We start from the raw sequence: 20131 nt of genomic DNA, 5'->3' as shown, positions 1-20131 counted from the left end.
ACACACACACACACACACACACGCGCACACACACACACACACACACACACACACACACACACACACACACACACACACACACACACACACACACACACACACACACACACACACACACACACACACACACACACACACACACACACACACACACACACACGCACGCACAGCCTCGATTCATGCTGCTTTTATATGAGCCCCTTTGCCAACTGTTGGTTATAGAGTATGTAATAACTGAAGGCTGCTTTTAAGGGAGAACTTCCAACAGATGCCTCAGGCACATACACTTTAGGGCCAAAATAATCTGAACATCTATGTGCAGTGACGGAGCCAGGATATTTTCTGTGGGGTGGCCAGGATGGTAATGTGATCAGTTTGGGGTGGCAATGTCTCACAGGAAAATGTAGGAGTGCCTTAACCACACACCTCCACAATATTTGGAATGCAGGTAATGGTGGGAAATATCAAATGATATTACGTGTATCCAACTTTTTCTCTTATTCCTGCAAGTAAAGTAACAAAGATGCTAACACTATATATGTATATAATATGTGTCTGACTCATAGACTGTATATAAATAATGGACGTAGTCACCGTGACGTCACCTGTTGGTTTGTGGCCCGTTGGAAGCATTGAGTTCAGCGTTACACTCATCATCATCTTGTTTCTGATACAGGAAGCAGACCATATTTGGACTGTGGAGGAGGAGAGGGATCTGATCACTGACTACAGCCTCTCTACACCTCAACCTGACTGAGAGAAGCTGCTGCTAATTCATGTTAGCATTAACTGGAGCATTAACTGGGATTTTCATTTTGGCTAGCAAAAAAACAAAAACAAATTGTTTGTTACTTAGCTCAGAAAACTGAACCGCGACTCCTTGGAGTGTCTGTTAGTCCAACCAAACACTGGACAAGAGTTTGTGAAAATACAGTGAAAGGGTCAAAGTTTTGAGACCAAACTGCAAAACGTCCTTTTTTTATCAATATAACATTATATATAACTTTATTAACATGTTGCCGTGGATACGCATTGCTCTGCTTCTCTCCTGATGACGGCTCGCCTTGTTAATGACATGTCAATCAAAGGTAGCCACGCCCCAAATCATACTATTCTTTATCTTTTATTTTTTCCTAAATGGGGCCATTATTTACACTATTATCAGATTGTCTTGAAGATTTCTTCCTAGCGGTTGAGACCATAGTGTTGTTCTGCTTTTGCTCAAATAAAGGAAACTCCAACATTCTCCCTCTACATTTTGTTATATCAGTGTATGTTTCTTTATCTGCTCATGTTTCATACTTCTGTGGTACCCTTTTCTAAATGTGACCTGGTGGATAACTTTATTGCCTGTGTTAGATCCATCTGCATTTGTTTTCTTAAGTTGTGTTGAGCTCAACGTCACTGTATGCAATAGATTCAGTGCCTTTGCGAGGTCAGCCTATAATCGTTTGCACCTCTTTATAAGTTTTCCCCTCTCCAATCAACTTTTTAATCAAAGTACGCTGTTCTTCTGAACAATGTCTTAACGACCCATTCTCCTCAGGCTTTCAAAGAGAAATGCATGTTCAACAAGTGCTGGCTTCATCCTTTAATAGAGGCCACCTGATTCACACCTGTTTTTTCACACAATAGATGACCTCACTGATTGAATGCCACACTGCTATTTTTTTTAACACACCCCTTTCAACTAATTGCCCAATTGCACAGCCTTAAAGGAACACTCCACCATTTTTTCATATTAAAACATGTTATTCGGTCAAGTAAGACGAGTTGATACAGACCTCTTGCGTCTCAATGCGTGCACTCAATCGCCCTGAAAAATCTTCTCCCCTCAGGAGTGATGATATTACTGCGCCGAGTCGAAGTGCTCCCAAGTGCTATTCCGCCATACATTATAGTTCTCCTTTTTATCTGCTTCGAAAAGTGCCACGTTTTATTTTGTGTCGCCATACTTGGTCGTTTAACTACTCGTGTAGCTGTATTTAAATAGGGAAAACGTGGAGGAGTTTGGTCGCTTCTAACTGTCCATCTGTTTGGATCCTAATGAATGAACTGGGCTAAGCTAAGTGCTAGCCAAGTGGCGCCGCGCGCCAGGGCGATTGAGTGCACGCATTGAGACGCAAGAGGTCTGTATCAACCGTATCAACTCGTCTTACTTGACCGAATAACATGTTTTAATATGAAAAAACAGTGGAGTGTTCCTTTAAGAGCTGCATATCACCAATGCTGGGTCTTGTTGGTTCTCTGAGAATCTACTGCACCTACTGGTACCTTGTTTGCCATGTAGCAATAAAAAATATACTAAAAACCTGGATTAATCTGGTTAGTCACATTGGGCTGCTATTATTTTGAACACTACTGTACTTGTCCCACAAAGTAATAAACAACAGCACAGTGCAGCTCTGTGGCTTGGCCTGCACATTTACTTTGTGTTCTAGCAACTTCACCATTTCTTTAAAAAGACGCTAAAATGCACCAATAAGTACAGTGGGAGGGAAGTAAGTATTCAACATGTCAAGACGGTTTTCATTAAATATATTTCCAATGCAGGTATTCCCTGAACATTTAGACCAGACATTGCTATTAACGCAATAAAACTACACAGATAAACAAATCTTAACACAAAGTTATGTGCAATAAAGTGGAAAGATGCAGGAAAAAAGTAATAAACATAACTGAAATGTGTTTTTTATACCCGTTTCAGCTTCAAGATGCTTCCTGTACAAACAATGTCATGTCACATTTTGGCACATTCTTCCACACAGACCATCTTTGTACTTATTGGTGCATTTTAGCCTCATGAACCATTTGCTTTATTTTCTGAAGCCCACTAGATGGCGGCCATTTTTTATTGAAAAGGGCTAAAGCAATGGTAATCAAATGTTTTCAATCCTTTGTTGATCAGAGAGCTCCATCTAGTGGTCTCAGAAAATAAGGAAAATGGCCGGGGAGAGGGACGTCTGGAATGCCCTGCTTAGCCTTAGCCCCCGCGACCCGGCCCCGGATAAGCAGAGGAAAATGGATGGATGGATGGATAGATGGTTCATGAGGCTTCATTGGCACATCACTACTCTTCTTATCATGCTATATCCCCCCAGTAATCTTTAAGCTTTGGAGGAGAAATAGCTCTGCATGACTCTTACAGACCATACTTACAGTGAGGGTTAGACAGGAAGGACTCATTGGACTTAACCCATTGAAGCCTGGAAAGCGGATACGTCGTTTTGTAGTATTTGTATAAGCTCTCAAATACTTTTGGAATTTCATTTCTACCTGCTACAGAGGCTGAAAAATCTATTATTTAGTAGAAGCGTTGACACTTCTGTTGAATTTCCAGAAAAACTTCAGGTTTTAGGGGCTTATTTTAAAATCACCCAGAGGTTTTACAGGCGTTTTAGGCGTCAATGGGTTAAAGGAAGATAAAAGGAGCCATGGACCAGGAAATTCTAACAGGGTTCACCTTACAAACTGTTGATTGGATCCAGAGGGCTGAAAAAAGTATTGGAAAGGCCGAATAAATCACCAGACTTAAATCCTATCGTATATTTATATATTTGTTGAAGGAACAGATGATGAAGATTCACTTGAAGGCCCCGTGAATCTTCAAGATTCAGAGAATGGACCAAAATGCCTCCTGAACACAGAGACATTGGTTTCTTCTTACAGGAAGCATCATAAAGCAGACAGAGCAAATAAAGCCTTCTCCAACTAACAAATACATTTCAGTTACAGTGCAAACCTTTTTCCTGAGTCAATCCACTTAACTGCACATAAAAAATGTTGTGAACTGAAATGTGACAGCTGCATAGGACATATGCTAAATGAAAGAAATGTTGACATGTTGACTTTTTTCATTAAGATTGATATATTATCAATCTAGCAATCCAGTATTCAGATGGCCGAATAAAACTACTTCAGTCGGTTTTAATGCACATTTGTTTTTTTCTTGTTTTTTTTGTTGTTTTTTTACAATACATATTTCAGTAAAATCTACTTTAATACATTGATAGTACAAGAAAAAATAGTATATTATACTTCAGATGTGGATCACACCATTCAGTTCTTCAATCTTGACGCAGACATCCTTTCACTCCCTTTTTATGGACAGTAAAAAAAAAGAAAAACAGTGCTGTGGGGCAACAGAACTCTGCAGACACACAGTTAGACTGAAACTGAAGAGAAAACAAAGACATGAATTCAAACTACGGCTGTACTGATACATACCTGCTGAGTATCAAAAAATGCTTTTTACATTTTGCTTTCCAACAAAGTATTGTCAGGCTTTTTATATTCCATTTTATTACAAAAAGGAGTCTTCCATTTAGAATCTAAGGCCGCCCTGATGTCTCCTGAGCTCCGAAAGGATTTGCGTGTCTGTCTTTGTACAACAGTCCCTTTAATCCTTTTTATAGGGCTTCAGCAGCCCATAGTAAGAGCAGGCTGGAGACCAATGTTAGGCTGACTGTTTAAAACAATCAGAGAGCAACTCTGTTCTGTGACGGGGGGGGCTGGGATGTGTCCTGCACGTCCTCACCAGGGTCCACACAGTCACTTCCTGTCCCCCCCGTGGACCCAGCTCAGGCGGCTCACTCAGGATAAAGTAGTTTCTGCTGATTCTACTCGCGGGCTGGAGGGGGGTGAAGCCTCCGCCGCTGCCTCTGATTGTGCTGCTTCGGGCTGACTGCTGGGGTGGGTTGGGGGCTGGGTGGGGGTTTTGGGCGGGGCAGGGTGGGGCTGGCTGACCTGGACCGAGAGCTGCGGCAGCGACTGAGCCACCGCCGCCGGTTTAGCCAGGATGAGGTGCGGTGTGGGCCGGCCTGCTGTTATCTGGACCATGGGGGCGGAGGTGGCGGGCTTAGCGCCGGCTATCTGCGTAGCGACGGCTTTAGCGTGGAAGAGCTGCGTGATCTGGCCTGATGGGTTGGCCTGCATGAGCGTGGCCAGCTGGTTGGCTGGGATGGTGATGATGGTGATCTTCTCTCCTGCTTTGGATCCGGCCGGCAGCATGGTGGGCAGAGCCTGGATGACCAGTTTGGGAGGAGCGCTGCCTGAGGTGTTGGCTACAGTTACTGGGACTCCTGTGGTGGTGGTGAGGATGGAGGAGGAGTTTAACGTCACCTGACCCAGTGAGTTGGTCATGACCACTGGCATGGCTCTGATGGGCCTGAAGGAGAATAAAACAATTATTGTATTTCTGCTCTCCACAGCAGGACATTTCCATCACAGCTGGAATATGCATTACCTCTGATTTATTATTAAAGACAATTTAACATGTCAGTTTGGGAAGGAATGCAAACTGGACTGAGAGGTTTAGCACAGGATTGAGATTCTTTACTGGGTCTTTTCTGTCATTTGTGGTCAGGCTATTTGATCTGAGTTTTACTGAGGTCAGAGCTTTGTGCACACACATGATGCAGACTTTGCTCTCATTACCAATATTAGTTACATTTTTCAACACTGCTGAAAAACATGCATGCAGGCTGAAAATCATGTTCTGTCAAGATATGAAGTGACTTGAACCTAATAAGAGTAGAGGAGCTATGAGTTAGCTGTGATTAGAAGAAAGTCTGCTAGCCACTAGGCTAATCTATGCAGGTGTAAGAAATCTTTAAAGTGCAATGTAAAAATGCACAAAATGACTTCTTGCAATAAATGTTGGTCTGTTAAAAAAAAGAAATCACAGTAAGTGGTTGTTTTTAATTTGCTTCAAACCTTTTGTATTCATATTTATACTGTTAAACATGCATTTGAGCATGAAATATATTAAGTTACTGCAGTGTAAACATATTTAAAATTGCAGTTTCATCATATCTGGTGAAGTGCACGGTCCTATATGTGGCCCTGTGGTAGTGTCCATGAAAAATTGAGGCCCCCTCCAGCATTTAAGTTGCCCATCCCTGATATAGAAAGATCAAATTGTGACGCATTCATGAGAAGCAGTGAAAAGAGACCTGGTGGCAGCGTTGCTAGGAATGACAGTGACGTAGGTCTGCTGAGGTTGGGTGGTGGTGGGGAAGTTGGTGCCCAGGCCGGCGGGGCCGTGTTGGTGAACAGCGTGCTGGCCGGACACCACGCCCTCGCCGTCCTCCACGTCCTCTCCATCGTCCTCGTCTTCAATCACCCGGATGTTCTTGGGCATGTCTTTAAACTGGTACGCCAACCGCTGACCCTCCACTTTTGCCAGGATGCCGCGCTGATAGTAATACCTAAAAACACACACGGGCGATATCACAGCTGTGTTATCATACACAGTATGTTTAGAATAGGGTTGTCAAAAGTATCGATAGTAAAACGTATCCGGATACAATACTAATTTTCAAAAGTATCGAGTATCTGAAGCTTGTTATCATAGTTGCAGTTTCTTTTTGCACAACTGTTTTTCATTATAAATATTTAACCTGTGGTTCTGTTAATTTTTACATGTTGCATTTTTCTTGTTAATTAAAATATTTCTGTTAAATTTTGGGGGAAAAAAAACCCAATAAATAAAGAGAAGTTTAAAAAAAAGAAGAAGAATTAGGAGTTAATGAAGAGAGCAGGCTGACCTCAGGGCTCGGCCCATGGTCTCGTAGTTCATGTCGGGCTTGTTCTTGTGTTTCCCCCACAGTTTGGACACGGCCTTGGAGTCGACCAGTTTGAAGATGCCCTTCTCCCTCTGCATCCACTTGATGTACCTGGGGCAGGTGTTTTTATCTTGCAGAAGCTCGAGCAGGAACTCCCACAGATAGGTGGTGTTGCCTTGAGGAGACCAAGACAACATCGAAAAAAAGGTTTCACTGACAGGATCAATACATCTGAGATCTCCCACACACTGCAAAAAAGAGTGTCTAAAAACAAGATAAAAACAGTAAATCTGAGGGAAATGATCTTGCTGCATGGACAGATAATTTCACTTGACCAGATTTCTTAAATTAAGATTATGCATGTCGAATGCTTAAAATAAGAAATTAACTCTTTAAACAAGATAAATTATCTAACACTTAAACACTAAATCTAAAAGTTTTTTTTAACTTGGTAAGAAACAAATGATTGTCAGTGAACTCTGCTCGGGCCAGTTCATCGCTGCTTGCAGCTTTAATTTATCTTGTTTTAAGAGTTAATTTCTTATTTTAAGTGTACAACATGCTTATTTATTTATTTTTGACATGTTGTGTACAAACCTTTGCCCTCCCTTGGCCTTTTCTTTATCCCCAGATCAAAGGAGCCGTTGGAAGCAGGTTGGTTTGTTTTGGGCTTTCTTCCACCTGCAGGCATGCACACACGGAGAAAGCAGGTGAATGGGAGCCTTTTCTCACCATTACATCATATTATTTTCAAACATTCTTAATATATGTGCCACTGTGCACTTATAGATTTTGCATGGAAATCAGAGCAACAACTAACAGGCAATGACCAAGTAATTAAAAAAATGATGTAGCCTCCAGGGAAAAAGTAAGCACACATTATTGTATTAAGCCTTGAACAGTCCCACGTAAGATGAGATGTTCTGTAGAGACACTGACCTCCTCTCCTCTTCTTGGCAGCAGGTTCACATTCAGGGGGGATGGGGAAGGACTCCTCCTCTATGGGTCCACACTCTGTAGACACCTCCACCACCGTCTCCATCATCACATCCTCTGCTGGGGTCAAAACACAACATCCGTACTAATGTTTGTCTGCTGGATCAGCTACAGGGACACTGGAGGGGGCTTTCTTCATTAAGACGAAAACTGCCAGGAGTTGTTATTAAATACTGATGCAGAACCTGATGGTGTGTGTGAATGTGAATGTGAGTGTGTGTGAGTGTGTGTGTGTGTGTGTGTGTGTGTGTGGACTGCAGACACAACAGAAGCGGTGTGAAAGGAAACATAAAAGCACCAGTATTTATGCTAGGCTGAAGGCTAAATATTTTGGCAATTATCTTGTAACCAGTATTCATAACAGCCAGATGCCTGTCACTATCTTTATCAGCCTTATCACATTTCTTATATAAAAAACAGAAACCCCCGATTAAATGAGTCTCCTATAAAGCCACAGATCTTCATTATACATTAGCTAAAGCCTAACCCTCGCAGACCAGCAGCTCTTCAGACTGTTTCACAGTAAATGTCCACTCCCTGAAAATCAGTTGAACTACTTCTAGCATAGCTTTGTTCCTCTGTGTACTGTACTGTCTGTATATGGACGGATGACAATAAAGTTTCTTTTCCCTCATTGTCTGGCCATGAATTAGCCACAGCTCAGTTTTGAAGGCTAAAAGGCTTTCAGCAAAGAGACGTGCATAGGAACGCTCTCTCTCTGAAATGGCCTGTTATTGGCCAAAGTCTTCCACATGGAACAGATTTTATGACGTGCATAGAGGAGGTGCTGAAGTGTAGCTTTCTCTCAGTAACATAAATTAAAAGATGATGAAAGGTTAACTTGAATATTTTTGCACAATAATGCCAAAAAATAAACTGCCTTCCCCTTCTTTAATATACGTAAGATACTGATGGTCATATCACTTGCATTTTCACCGTCCATCACTTCTGGATTTCCGTGTCTATCAAACAATGGAGGAAGCTCCGACATCACTGACTGATTGGTGTTAATCTTAATGTTTAATATCTGCAGGACTGGATGCTGGCTCTCCCCTCCTCTGTGGCATATCATAAGTCTGTTCATGTTGTGAAATGTATTGATGATGTGCTCATTTTGCAGAAGTTTTTCTTTTTCCCCCTCCCCTCTCCTCACGTTATGCTGTATTTCTTTTCTTTTCATCTCTGTCTCCCTGTCCTGTCCACCCCTTTGTCATATTGTATGTATGTTAAGTATATGTTTGGACGGGTTGATGGTTAATTTTGTTGTCCTAGTACTTGTTGCAATGACAATAAAGGTGATTCTGATTGTGGTGTGTTTACCTGTGTTGCGTTCATTGTGCAGTCCTCCAGGAGACTCCATGTGGAGAAGAGCTTCAGCTGCTTCGAACGTTTTGTCAAAACACACTATGTCATGACCCGACATCTCCACTGAGAAGAGGAGCAGAGAGGAGACTGTCAGCACACACACACACACATTACTGACGAGAGTCAAGACATCACATAGATCCTATTACTGCTGAGAAAAGGTCACAACAGTACAGTGCTGCAGCTTCAAATATTTTGAAATGTTGACTTCCTTGTTTAAGGTTTTATAGGCTCTGTCTATTCCTCCCTTCCTGTTTATAATACTCCAACTGTTATGTTATTTTTTTCTGCCAGCAGAGGGCAGACTTTACACATCAGCAGCAGACATCAACATAAAAAAGTTGTGCAGATTTTTTACATGGAACCAATTTCAAGCGGATTTAATAAAATTAGCAATAAATAAATAATAGTAGTCATAATAATCAGAATAAAAAGAAAATAAATGGGAATTGGATTGACAGGCAGGATACACAGTGTACTACTAAATGTATGGATTCTGGACTCATTGTTATAATGACACATCTTATGAAACATTCACTAGGAACAGGATGTAAAATACACTCAGTTTGTTTTTAATCCTGTATAAAATGTCATGAGCTGTTTGAAAGAGTTTGAAAATGTGGGCAACTAATTAGATTCATTCTGAAAGACAAACTCAGATGGCAGCCATTACTCTCTCATCCAGAAACTAACTGAGTTGATGGTTGGCGGGTGGGTCTTGTTTTGTTTTGGGGGCAAGTTTTTGACTGGGTCTGTAGTTTTTTTTGTTTTTGTTTGTTTGTTGGTGATGCTGTTACTCTAAAAGAAACATCCAAATGTCAAACAAAGTTTCTTGTTGAATGAATGTTTCACAATAAACCTATTTGAAACAGAAAATGTGGGCAACTATTAAATTTGGGATATTTTTCTAATGAAAAAGTGCATATCTATGTGATTTTAAAGGAAAAAGGAAACACAGTTTTGCAGCGTTTGTATTTGACTTATTGTTGCTCCAAAATGTGTCCAAACAACGGACATGGCATCTTTCTTGGGTACGAGCCATTCGAGTTGCTCAGTTGGTGTTTGAGTTCTCCTCCATGTTGCTTCCATGTTGTGGATTGGACGATAATTGGAAAATAATTGAAATAAGTGTCATGGGCAAGATATTACGTTGGTTAGAGGTTCTGAATGTCGCTTTGGATTAATTGTCCAGCCCTGCTTTCATGGAAAAATTAACCAATTTCAGCTGGGAAAGCGTTACCGCATTTCTACCATTAAAACCGGGGGCGCTGTTGCGTTATTCTACCATTAAAGCCGGGAAAGCGGATACGTTGTTTTGTAGTATTTGTAGTTTTTTCCACCTATTTTCAGTCTCTTGGCCAATGAAATGCATCAGAATACATGTGGGAGTGTCGCAATGCAACATGGGACTTTTCCAGAACTGAAATCATGGCGGAAGACGACTATAGCGGAGGGAGCTCAGATATAACAGCTATAAGCTCTCAAATACTTTTTGGAATTTCATTTCTATCTGCTAAAGATAGAAAAATCTATTATTTAGTAGAAGCGTTGACACTTCTGTTAAATTTCCAGAAAAACTTCAGGTTTTAGGGGGTTATTTTAAAATCACCCAGAGGTTTTACAGGGATTTTTTCCAGGCGTTTTAGGCCTAAAGGGGTTAATTGGAACGTTGACGTTGAGGTTTCTTTCAATCACTTTGTGATACATAAATGAATTTGAGACTCCTGCCAGTCATGTGCTGTATACATTCTTTCATTCATATCTCTTCGATATCTCATATCTCTATCTCTTCACTTTTTACAAGTCAAATTTAACATTCAAAAAACCTCTTACCAGTCTCAGCCACCTCTGTGACCACCTCCTGCTCCTCAGCCACATCCTGCATCAGATACGTCCCGTCATCGTAGACTAGGACCTGAGCCGAGTAGCACTCCTCCACCTGGGTACTGGGCACCTCCTCCACGATCACTGCTGGACAGCCCTCCTCCTGCAGCACCACACCCTCCTCCTCCACATCTTCCTCCACCTCCTCTCCGCCCTCTACAATGACCGCCTCGACTTCCTGATGGACCATTTCTTCTTCCTCCTCCTCCTCCTCATTGGGCTGCTGCTCACACTGAACGGGTGAAAAAGATGTGAAAAGGTGAGATCTTTAGTAAGGTCACTGTGTTCCTAGGTTGGAAAATTAACTTGGTGGGAATAATGTTATTAACGCTAATACAAATGATGGAAGAAAATAAGAAATTATTTATTTATTTAAACTTTATCTTTAGCTGCTTATACTGTATGTATACATCAAACTGTATTTTTGCACATGTATATTGCACACCTGTTTATCTACACACCTGTATATTTGCACACTTGCTGTAACTGTTATCTAGGAGTAACAGCTACTAATGCTCATGTTTTGTATAGGTGGAATATGTATGTATACATGTGTTGTGTTGTGTTGTGTTGTGTTGTGTGTATATCAGCTGCTGGAACACCTAAATTTCTCTGCTGGGATCTTAAATTAACTAATTTAAGATAAGATAAGATATTCTGGTTATAACCAGAATGACCAATAACCTGTGCTGTGGAATATTTATCCCTTTTCATACCATTTCCTGAAAGTATGATTTAAAATGTGCTTTGTGTTCAGGCAACTGATCCTATATGGAACTAATAACTGGTCTTGATCTGTACTAGCAGCTGGATTTACCACTCTTGCCAATTCTGAGATTTTCTCGCTAGGTACTGTGATTTTTAAGACCGATGTCGTGACTTTTTGGCAGACTTTAACTAGGGCTAGGCGATAAAACAATAACAATTATTACTGATATAATTTTCCTGAATAGAAATTTGCATTCTGGCATGTTCAATAGATGTTTGATATAATTAAACCACCCAGTGGCAGTAAACAAAGGGGACATGTCTCCTTGTGCTCCACACAGGTTGACATCTAATGTAAATGAAGTCATGTGTGTGATATGTAGCATGCAGTAAATACCACATGGTGCCTACAGCCGGTCTCTTTTATCTTCTGACCTGGCATTTACTGCTGCTTAATAGCTCCATGGATCTGTGCTTCTGTTCTGTATTTTGCATGTCTGTTAGCCCCTTGTTCCCTGTTTGCATTGTTTCTAGATTTCCCTGTCATATAGTTAATTTACCTTTAGAAGCTAGCTTTATTTTCGCTAGCTGCTCAGGGATTGCTGGTGGTTTTGAACATGTTCTGTGATTAGCCCATGTTCTCACTCAGATTAGCCAGCTACACTGCAATTTAGGCAAAGGGGCTAGCAGGTTGGATTAGCCCGACTTTTAGTGACTTGTTCATGGTTTGCATATGTGTATGGATTCTACATGAGGTTCAAACTTGCGTCCTGTAAAAGACTTGAACACATAACAAGGAAGTGATGTAATATCTCTACATAGCTGTCAGACCACCAATAAAATTGCTCCCTATGCTCATATTTATTTATTTTGTCAATTTGTGATGCCAGACTTTGTTTATTCTATCCAGCATGAATGTTATGACTGTAATTGGAACTTTTCAATAAAGTTTTGAGAAAAAAAAAGAGAGGCAGTGCTTCACTGTTTATAATAAGAAATGTTATCAAATGATAAACTGATTATTTGTTATGTTGGCTTTTAATTTACTGCCACTTTAACATGTTTGCACTACTCGTTTTTTTTATTTTGGTCTTGGTTGTTTGTTTGTATTTTTATTTTACAATATTTATTTTTTATCTTAATTCTATTTCATTTTTATTATTCTATTTTTATTACCTTAATCTGTTTTTACTCTGTAGGCTACTTGTGCTGATGCAACACCTTCATTTTCCCCATGGGGATCAATAAAGGAATATCTTATCTTAAAAAACTAAAAATAAATAAATAAATAAATAAATAAATAAAATTGGTCTGGTAGTAGTCAGGATTTGGTGCATATTGGGCACTAGGTGTCGCTATACAGGAAATCAAAAAATGTGTAAAAGCTTATTTTCCAACCTATCTCAAATCATCAGTCCCATCTGCATTAACTGTTGCAAAAAGCATCTAAGGTCCCGCATTTTAAAGAGTCACTGCTGCTCTTAACCTGTGTATTGCATTGCAGGTTCGACTTCCATTGCCTTCAGAATATTCAGGATAATTTTTGCCTTTACCAATACTGTTTTTAAACAAACTCCCCTAGAGATTTACGCTATATACCTTCAAATTTGGTCAGTATCAACTAAAGACCTTTGTGACAAAAGTTGTGAAATACTTTTTCACATGAAAAATTTTGCTGTGGGCAGGCAGAAAATGTGCACGATTCCTAATTCAACAGGAAGCTGTTGTCACACTATTGTGCACTGTCAAATCTTCCCCAAATGTATTATGCTTGGTAAGAGCCCACGCCCGAGGACATCAACATGCTAATAAAGACTGATACTCATAGCGCCCCCTACTGGCCACACAAAGTCAGTCTTATGTGATTTGGATGATCAGATTCACAATAAATATACATGGTGTGGTCGACACATGATATACAGCAACATGATGCATAGTTGGTGCGTGTTCTGTAGCACCACAGAGCAGGCACAGGAAGTGGAAACAAAATTAAATCATTAATTTCCAAAGCTACTGATTGTGGAAAATACATTTTTGAGTTGTGTGCACAGTGTATGGTGGTTCTGCTAATACTCCAGACATGTAGAAGGGTGTGCAGGGCCCTTATTCACTGCTTACAGCTTTATATTATTATGATTTTCTTATTAAACTACAAAACATGCAAGTATTACATTGTTAATAAACTGTGGACAGGGACATTTTCATTGTTTTTGTATAGGAAAATATGCACCCTGTATTATAATAATTATAATATCTAATTATTAAATATTATTATTATGATTATACTGGCCTTACTATTATTATTATATTATTTTATTTATTTTATCATATTGTTACTATTATTATTACATGTTATTTTATATATTATATACTGTACTATTATTATATACTGTCTAGTCACTATAGCATTGTTGCCATCATATCATCAGTAAAATTGCCATCATCTTGCCACTATAACTTGCCTACAAAGTGATCTTTTTAACTTCTCAAGTGTCCTTGTTGTATTCTGTGTTTTTTTCTATTTTTGTTTTTATTTATTCTACCTTAGTATTTTATTGTATTGTACTTAAATACCGGACTGCTGTGACAACCGAATTTCCCTTTGGAGATTAATAAAGCTAGCTGGCTATTCAGTTCCTTTACTTTCTCATTTAGGATCAGAGTCCACTCTGTGTTTGGTGTAAAACAAAAGGAAACAATGTACAAATGTGACAATAGAATTGTTTCATTTTAAATATTTTTCTAAAATTGATTTACATGTGTGATTTAACACTAGATGTTTAAAAACAATCATATTCAGGAGTATATTCTAATTAAGCCTTTTTCCAAACTGTGTAATAACCATTAGTGATGCAAACACAACAGTCTTTGTTTACTTTCCTGTTAGCAGTTGTGGGGAAACATAGGCTTACCTGCTGGGGCCCCTCCACCACCGTAACATACTCCACTATGTTCCCTCCACCGTCTGACACTACCATAGAGGTCATCACTCATTCCTACCAAAACAAAAGAATATGGGGTCAGGATGGATACATTTAGAGTGTTTGTGTGTATGTGTACAGGGGGTGGGGTCATGTGAAGGCCCCACGGCTCTCCTCATGACTTAGTAACAGTATTGTTTTGGTCTTTGGTAAAAAAACAACAACACTAAGTCACAAACCCACTTTTATGCTCAATTCACTATATGAAAGGACCCTATAGCAGGTGTTTTATTTTAATAACATGTCAGTTTATTTATCGAGAATGTATCTTCATAAGCATCAAACTCACAATAAAATACAAATACATCTCTATACTAGAACCAGAGGCTGTAACAAGGGCTGCAACTAACGATTATTTTATTTTATTTTTGACTTTATTATGGATTAATCTGTCAATTACTTAAACGATTAATCGATTAGTTCTTTGGTCAATAAAATGTTGAAAAATATCAATCAGTGTTTCCCAAACCACATGATGACGTCCTCAAATCTCATGTTTTGCCCACAAACCAAAGAGATATTCAGTTTATTGACATAAAGGAACAAAGAAACCGGAAATATTCACATTGAAGAAGCTGAAATCAGAGAATTTGGACTTATTGTCTTTAAAAAAACTACTCAAACCAATTATTCAATTATCAAAATAGTTGACGATTAATTTAATTATCCATTATTGTTCGATTAATAGAATAATTGTTGCAGCTCTATTACAAAGGAATCAAGACAATCACTAATATAATAATAATTCATGAAAATAAATAAATAAATGAATAAATAAAACCCCATACTTTGAATATTTATTCAATTTGTGTTCAAGTTTGATATTTCAATAACAGAACTTATGGGGCTACTTTTCACACTGTTCACAACAGCCTATGATATACAATGGTGGGTTAAAGCTGAGCATAATAGCACATCCAGATAATAAAGTTTAAACTCATAAGGCTTTCATATAAATATTGGTCAAACAATTTATATAATGTTGAGTAATGGAACCAAATGTTTGGCATATTGTGTTATATTGCTCCTACAAGAAAATCAAATGGCATTTAAATGATCATCTTGAATCTACATTCTGGACCGCAAACAAGCGAAGTAAATACATGCAAATCAGGGTTTCACATATGAAATCATGCCGATGGCTTAAAGCCAGCACGACTTAACCCTATAAAGCCTGAACCGTGAAATAATTGCCAGAAAATTCGAAATTTTCAAAACTGGAGTGTTCGTTGAACAGACTAAAAAATGTTTTTATTCAATATCAATTTTCATATGAATTTAATTTGGATCATATTTGATACGTCAGGTCTTTTTGTGCAATTTGTTGCTCACAATTTGCTTTTCTTGAACTCACATAATCACATAAAACCTAATATTTTTAACCAAATAAAACTTTGACTTTCCTTTTAACATTTTCCTCAAACATACAAAATATTTTTTTCCATATTAAACAACATCATACATCTGCTGATATGAAGTTTTCACGCAGTAATGACGGATCCACCAGTGGAACCAGCAAATCATTTCTGTTACATCTGGTATTTTTGTGAAATTTGTTGCTCATTTTTTTTAATCATCAATTCATGTATTCATCAGGTTTTTCAGGGAAAAAAAATATCACACTGATGATGTAGAGGTCTCAAAAACTTATGTATCAAATATGATACACTTGGCTTTATAGGGTTAATTATAACAGGGTGAGAGGTCGATACAGAGTTGTTGAGCAGTTGTTGAAATGACTAAAAATGTTTTTTATTTAATATCAATTTTCATATATGAATTTAATTTGGATCATATTTGATACGTCAGGTCTTTTTGTGCAATTTGTTGCTCACAATTTGCTTTTCTTGAACTCACATAATCATATAAAACCTAATATTTTTAACCAAATAAAACGTTGACTTTCCTTTTAACATTTTCCTCAAACATACAAAATATTTTTTTCCATATAAAACAACATCATACATCTGCTGATATGAAGTTTTCACGCAGCAATGACAGATCCACCAGTGGAACCAAAGCAAATCATTTTTGTTACATCTGGTATTTTTGTGAAATTTGTTGCTCAGTTTTTTTAATCATCAATTCATGTATTCATCAGGTTTTTCAGGAAAAAAAAATATCACACTGATGATGTAGAGATCTCAAAAACTTATGTATCAAATATGATACACTTGGCTTTATAGGGTTAAGTATAACAGGGTGAGAGGTCGATACAGACACATTTCGTCCAGTCAATCAAACTGGTTTGTTGAAACATCTGACAGGGAGTATAGTCAGCTCTCAGGCTGTGTTTACCTTCTGAGCGGGCAGGCATGTCTCTGTCTCTGCAGCTACAAACTCTCAGGCTAACTCGTTAGCTCAAGTTTATATTTTTTCTATTTAATTACTAAGACTTAGCCAATCTAACTAATTTACTGCTGCTACCAATGTGCATTTTGTAACGTTGCGTCACATATACAACGCCACAGAAATTAATTACCACTACATTCCCTTTTAAAAGAAGGGAGATCCTCCACAGCCCAGTAACATGGTCAATGGTTAGCATCGAGGCTAGTTACAGTTAGCAGGTAGCTAACACACATATAAACAACGCACAGAACCAGAAGTGCACCATCACTGACTCAATGTAAAGTAAATTAAGACGTCTATAGTGGGGTTATGGTCCACCAGAGCCTGCTGATGAGTTATTACAATGAGTTTCCGTCTCTTACCTTGTTTTGCTTTTGCTAGTGAAAAGTAAGCTCGGCGGCTAACGCTGCTAGGGCCTAGTTAGCCGAGCTGTCAAGGCCACAGGGATTATTACTCCGCCAGCAGAAACAAGTGTCTGCGTGTTCCCCGTCCCTCAGGGTTATTCTGCAGACAGTTGCGTTGAAACCTAACGGAGGGCTACGGATACGGACTCCGAAGCTGCGTTTTGATCGCAGCTCGTTTCTTGCTCTCCTGTTGTAGCTTTACGGCGCGTCGCTTCTCCGCTGCAGCGCAAACAGACCGGCGTGACGTCACGAGGGCGAACCCATTCAGGGACAAAACCAAACTAAACCAAACCAAACTCATGGAGGGACCAAACCAAACCAAACCAAACTAAACTAAACCCATTCAGGGACAAAACCAAACTAAACCAAACCAAACTCATGGAGGGACCAAACCAAACCAAACCAAACTAAACTAAACCCATTCAGGGACAAAACCAAACTAAACCAAACCAAACTCATGGAGGGACCAAACCAAACCAAACCAAACCAAACTAAAACTATGGAGGGACCAAACCAAACCAAACTAAACTAAATCAAACTAAACCCATGGAGGGACCAAACCAAACCAAACCAAACTAAAACTATGGAGGGACCAAACCAAACCAAACTAAACTAAATCAAACTAAACCCATGGAGGGACCAAACCAAACCAAACCAAACTAAAACTATGGAGGGACCAAACCAAACCAAACTAAACTAAATCAAACTAAACCCATGGAGGGACCAAACCAAACTAAACCAAACCAAACCCATGGAGGGACCAAACCAAACCAAACCAAACTAAAACTATGGAGGGACCAAACCAAACCAAACTAAACTAAATCAAACTAAACCCATGGAGGGACCAAACCAAACTAAACCAAACCAAACCCATGGAGGGACCAAACCAAACCAAACCAAACTAAACCAAACCAAACAAACCAAACCCATGGAGGGACCAAACCAAACCAAACCAAACTAAACCCATTCAGGGAGAAAACCAAACCAAACTAAACTAAACCAAACCAAACTCATGGAGGGACCAAACCAAACCAAACCAAACTAAACCCATTCAGGGAGAAAACCAAACCAAACTAAACTAAACCAAACCAAACTCATGGAAGGACCAAACCAAACCAAACCAAACCAAGTTAAACCAAACCAAACCAAACTAAACCCATGGAGGGACCAAACCAAACTAAACCAAACCAAATTGTGAACTATGTTAAGTTTTCTTTTTGAACCAGATCAAATAAAATCAAATGAGTTAGACTTCCCCAAGATAAGCCTATTTGTTAAACTCGCTTTATGGAACAGGCCCCTGGTGGGACCTGGAAAGTTTATCATTTTTCCTATGATAAATTAATTTGTTCGGTTGCAGCTTTTTAAAAACAGATGTATTTTTTTTACAAATTAATATTGTTTGAAATTAGTTAGAACTGATCACACTGGGATAATAATCGCTTTTGGGGTCGCAAGTTTGAATCAGGCTCTGCTGTAATCTTCATGTTCTCTCTGGATCCTCTATGGGGACTTACACATCACACATTAATAAAATTGGGCTCATTGTATCCACGGGAGTCTGAGCTTTCCAGTTATACCCAATTTACAGAGTTCCAAGTTGGTTTAGGAACCCCAGTACACAGAAATATTCAAGTACACCATTTTAGAATGGGCAAAAATAACACATTAGTACTGCATGCAAAAAGTGCAAGTCTGCACATTGAGTGTGGCTGTAAAGGGGAGACTGGTACAGAGGTCAGGGGATCCCTTTGAAAATCACAGTGGCAGTTTTGCCCTCGCTCTATGGTTGAAAAAGCGCGCTAAAGTGCCCTTTACACATGCAAAAAATTAATGGGTGCCCTCTAGGGTGCCCCTTCATACAATAAATATAATATAATAATAATAATAATAATAATAATAATATACAATAAATTATGATGATGTTCCCTCTAGTGCAAAAAAATCGATAATGTGCCTTAATGAGTGCCCTTCGAGTGCCCCACTGCCCTTCTGGTAACATGGTGCCTCTCTTTGGTAGCCGATGAACGGGGAATGCGAAAGAGGCGTTGCTTTCATGTGGCGTTGCTATGACGAACAGCTACATCGAGTGGTACTAAAATGGATGGATAATGGATAACGAAGCAAAAAGCCGATTAATAGTCTGCCTGTACCCGTAGTAGAAAAGCACAATTAGATGCCAAGTTAGAAAACACGATAAAGTGCCCTTGCAGTAGAGAAAAAGAATCCCAGTGAAGAAAATGATCTGCAGTGATACAAAAATGTCACAGTAAGTTATCAATAAAGATTCTATAATACAGTATCACCCAACTGTGAAAAATGTTATGTGAGGTGTTTTGCTCTCATTTAGCTCTCAAAGTGCACAAGATTGGTGCATATTACTTAAAAATGTACAATTTTATCCCTAGATGGTTTGGTTTGATGGATTTAATTGGCAGTACCATATCAAAAATTACTTTGGCCCCATGTTTTGCAGAATGTGCCTTTTTTATTTTTTCGCCCTGCCCTTCAAACAGTCTGAGTCCACCACTGATTGTTGACTTGGGTAGGTATAGGAAAGATCATAGTTTGGCTTACTATCACTATTATTATAAGTATGAGAAGTCGTTGAACCTACTGTACAGGACTAACGCTATTGGGTAAAAACTGTTTCACTTTCAGTTTGTTCACTTCTAGCATGTGGAGTCTTTTCTTTTAGTGTGGGAATCTGTTGCCCTCCACTTGTCAAGAGAAGGAACAGCTTCTGCATGAAGGCCTGGACCAGGCTGCTCTCCTGTGCAAATAGTGTACTTACCATTATGAGATCAGTTAATTTATAACAGTAGTTAAGTCAACTGCAAATGACTGTTAAAGGACGCATTTCCTTTTATGTTTA

At 39.1% G+C, this 20131-nt stretch overlaps 1 protein-coding gene across 2 annotated transcripts; it reads right to left on the bottom strand.

Annotated features, from left to right (window-relative positions):
• Positions 1–4016: 4016 nt before the first annotated feature.
• On the bottom strand, positions 4017–17476 carry elf2a (E74-like factor 2a (ets domain transcription factor)). 2 transcript variants are annotated; one of them, XM_059346941.1, is made up of 9 exons: positions 17215–17476; positions 14432–14515; positions 10761–11043; positions 8883–8990; positions 7506–7622; positions 7164–7247; positions 6549–6741; positions 5955–6209; positions 4017–5167 (listed from the first exon to the last, which is right to left on the bottom strand). In XM_059346941.1, exons 2-9 carry the CDS (start codon positions 14504–14506, stop codon positions 4594–4596), a joined length of 1689 nt encoding a protein of 562 aa, XP_059202924.1. In that variant the 5' UTR covers positions 14507–14515; positions 17215–17476; the 3' UTR covers positions 4017–4593. The 2 variants fall into 2 exon arrangements, with proteins under 2 accessions (XP_059202924.1, XP_059202925.1); XM_059346942.1 differs by having other exon boundaries at positions 7506–7619.
• Between the last annotated feature and the right edge of the window lie 2655 nt (positions 17477–20131).

Source organism: Centropristis striata, chromosome 12, assembly GCF_030273125.1.
Source record: "Centropristis striata isolate RG_2023a ecotype Rhode Island chromosome 12, C.striata_1.0, whole genome shotgun sequence".
Lineage (NCBI taxonomy): Eukaryota > Metazoa > Chordata > Actinopteri > Perciformes > Serranidae > Centropristis > Centropristis striata.
Note: the sequence above shows the minus strand (reverse complement) of the source record. Positions and strands in the feature narration are given on the sequence as shown.

What these genes read in the sequence shown, in the direction of transcription:
- elf2a (XM_059346941.1), bottom strand. Translation starts at nt 14,506, where the DNA reads ATGACCTCTATGGTAGTGTCAGACGGTGGAGGGAACATAGTGGAGTAT. An exon ending in GCACAATGAACGCAACACAG is followed by an intron (nt 7,623 to 8,882) that starts GTAAACACACCA and finishes TTTTGACCCCAG; the next exon opens with CAGAGGATGTGATGATGGAG. An exon ending in ACCATGGGCCGAGCCCTGAG is followed by an intron (nt 6,210 to 6,548) that starts GTCAGCCTGCTC and finishes GTGTGTTTTTAG; the next exon opens with GTATTACTATCAGCGCGGCA.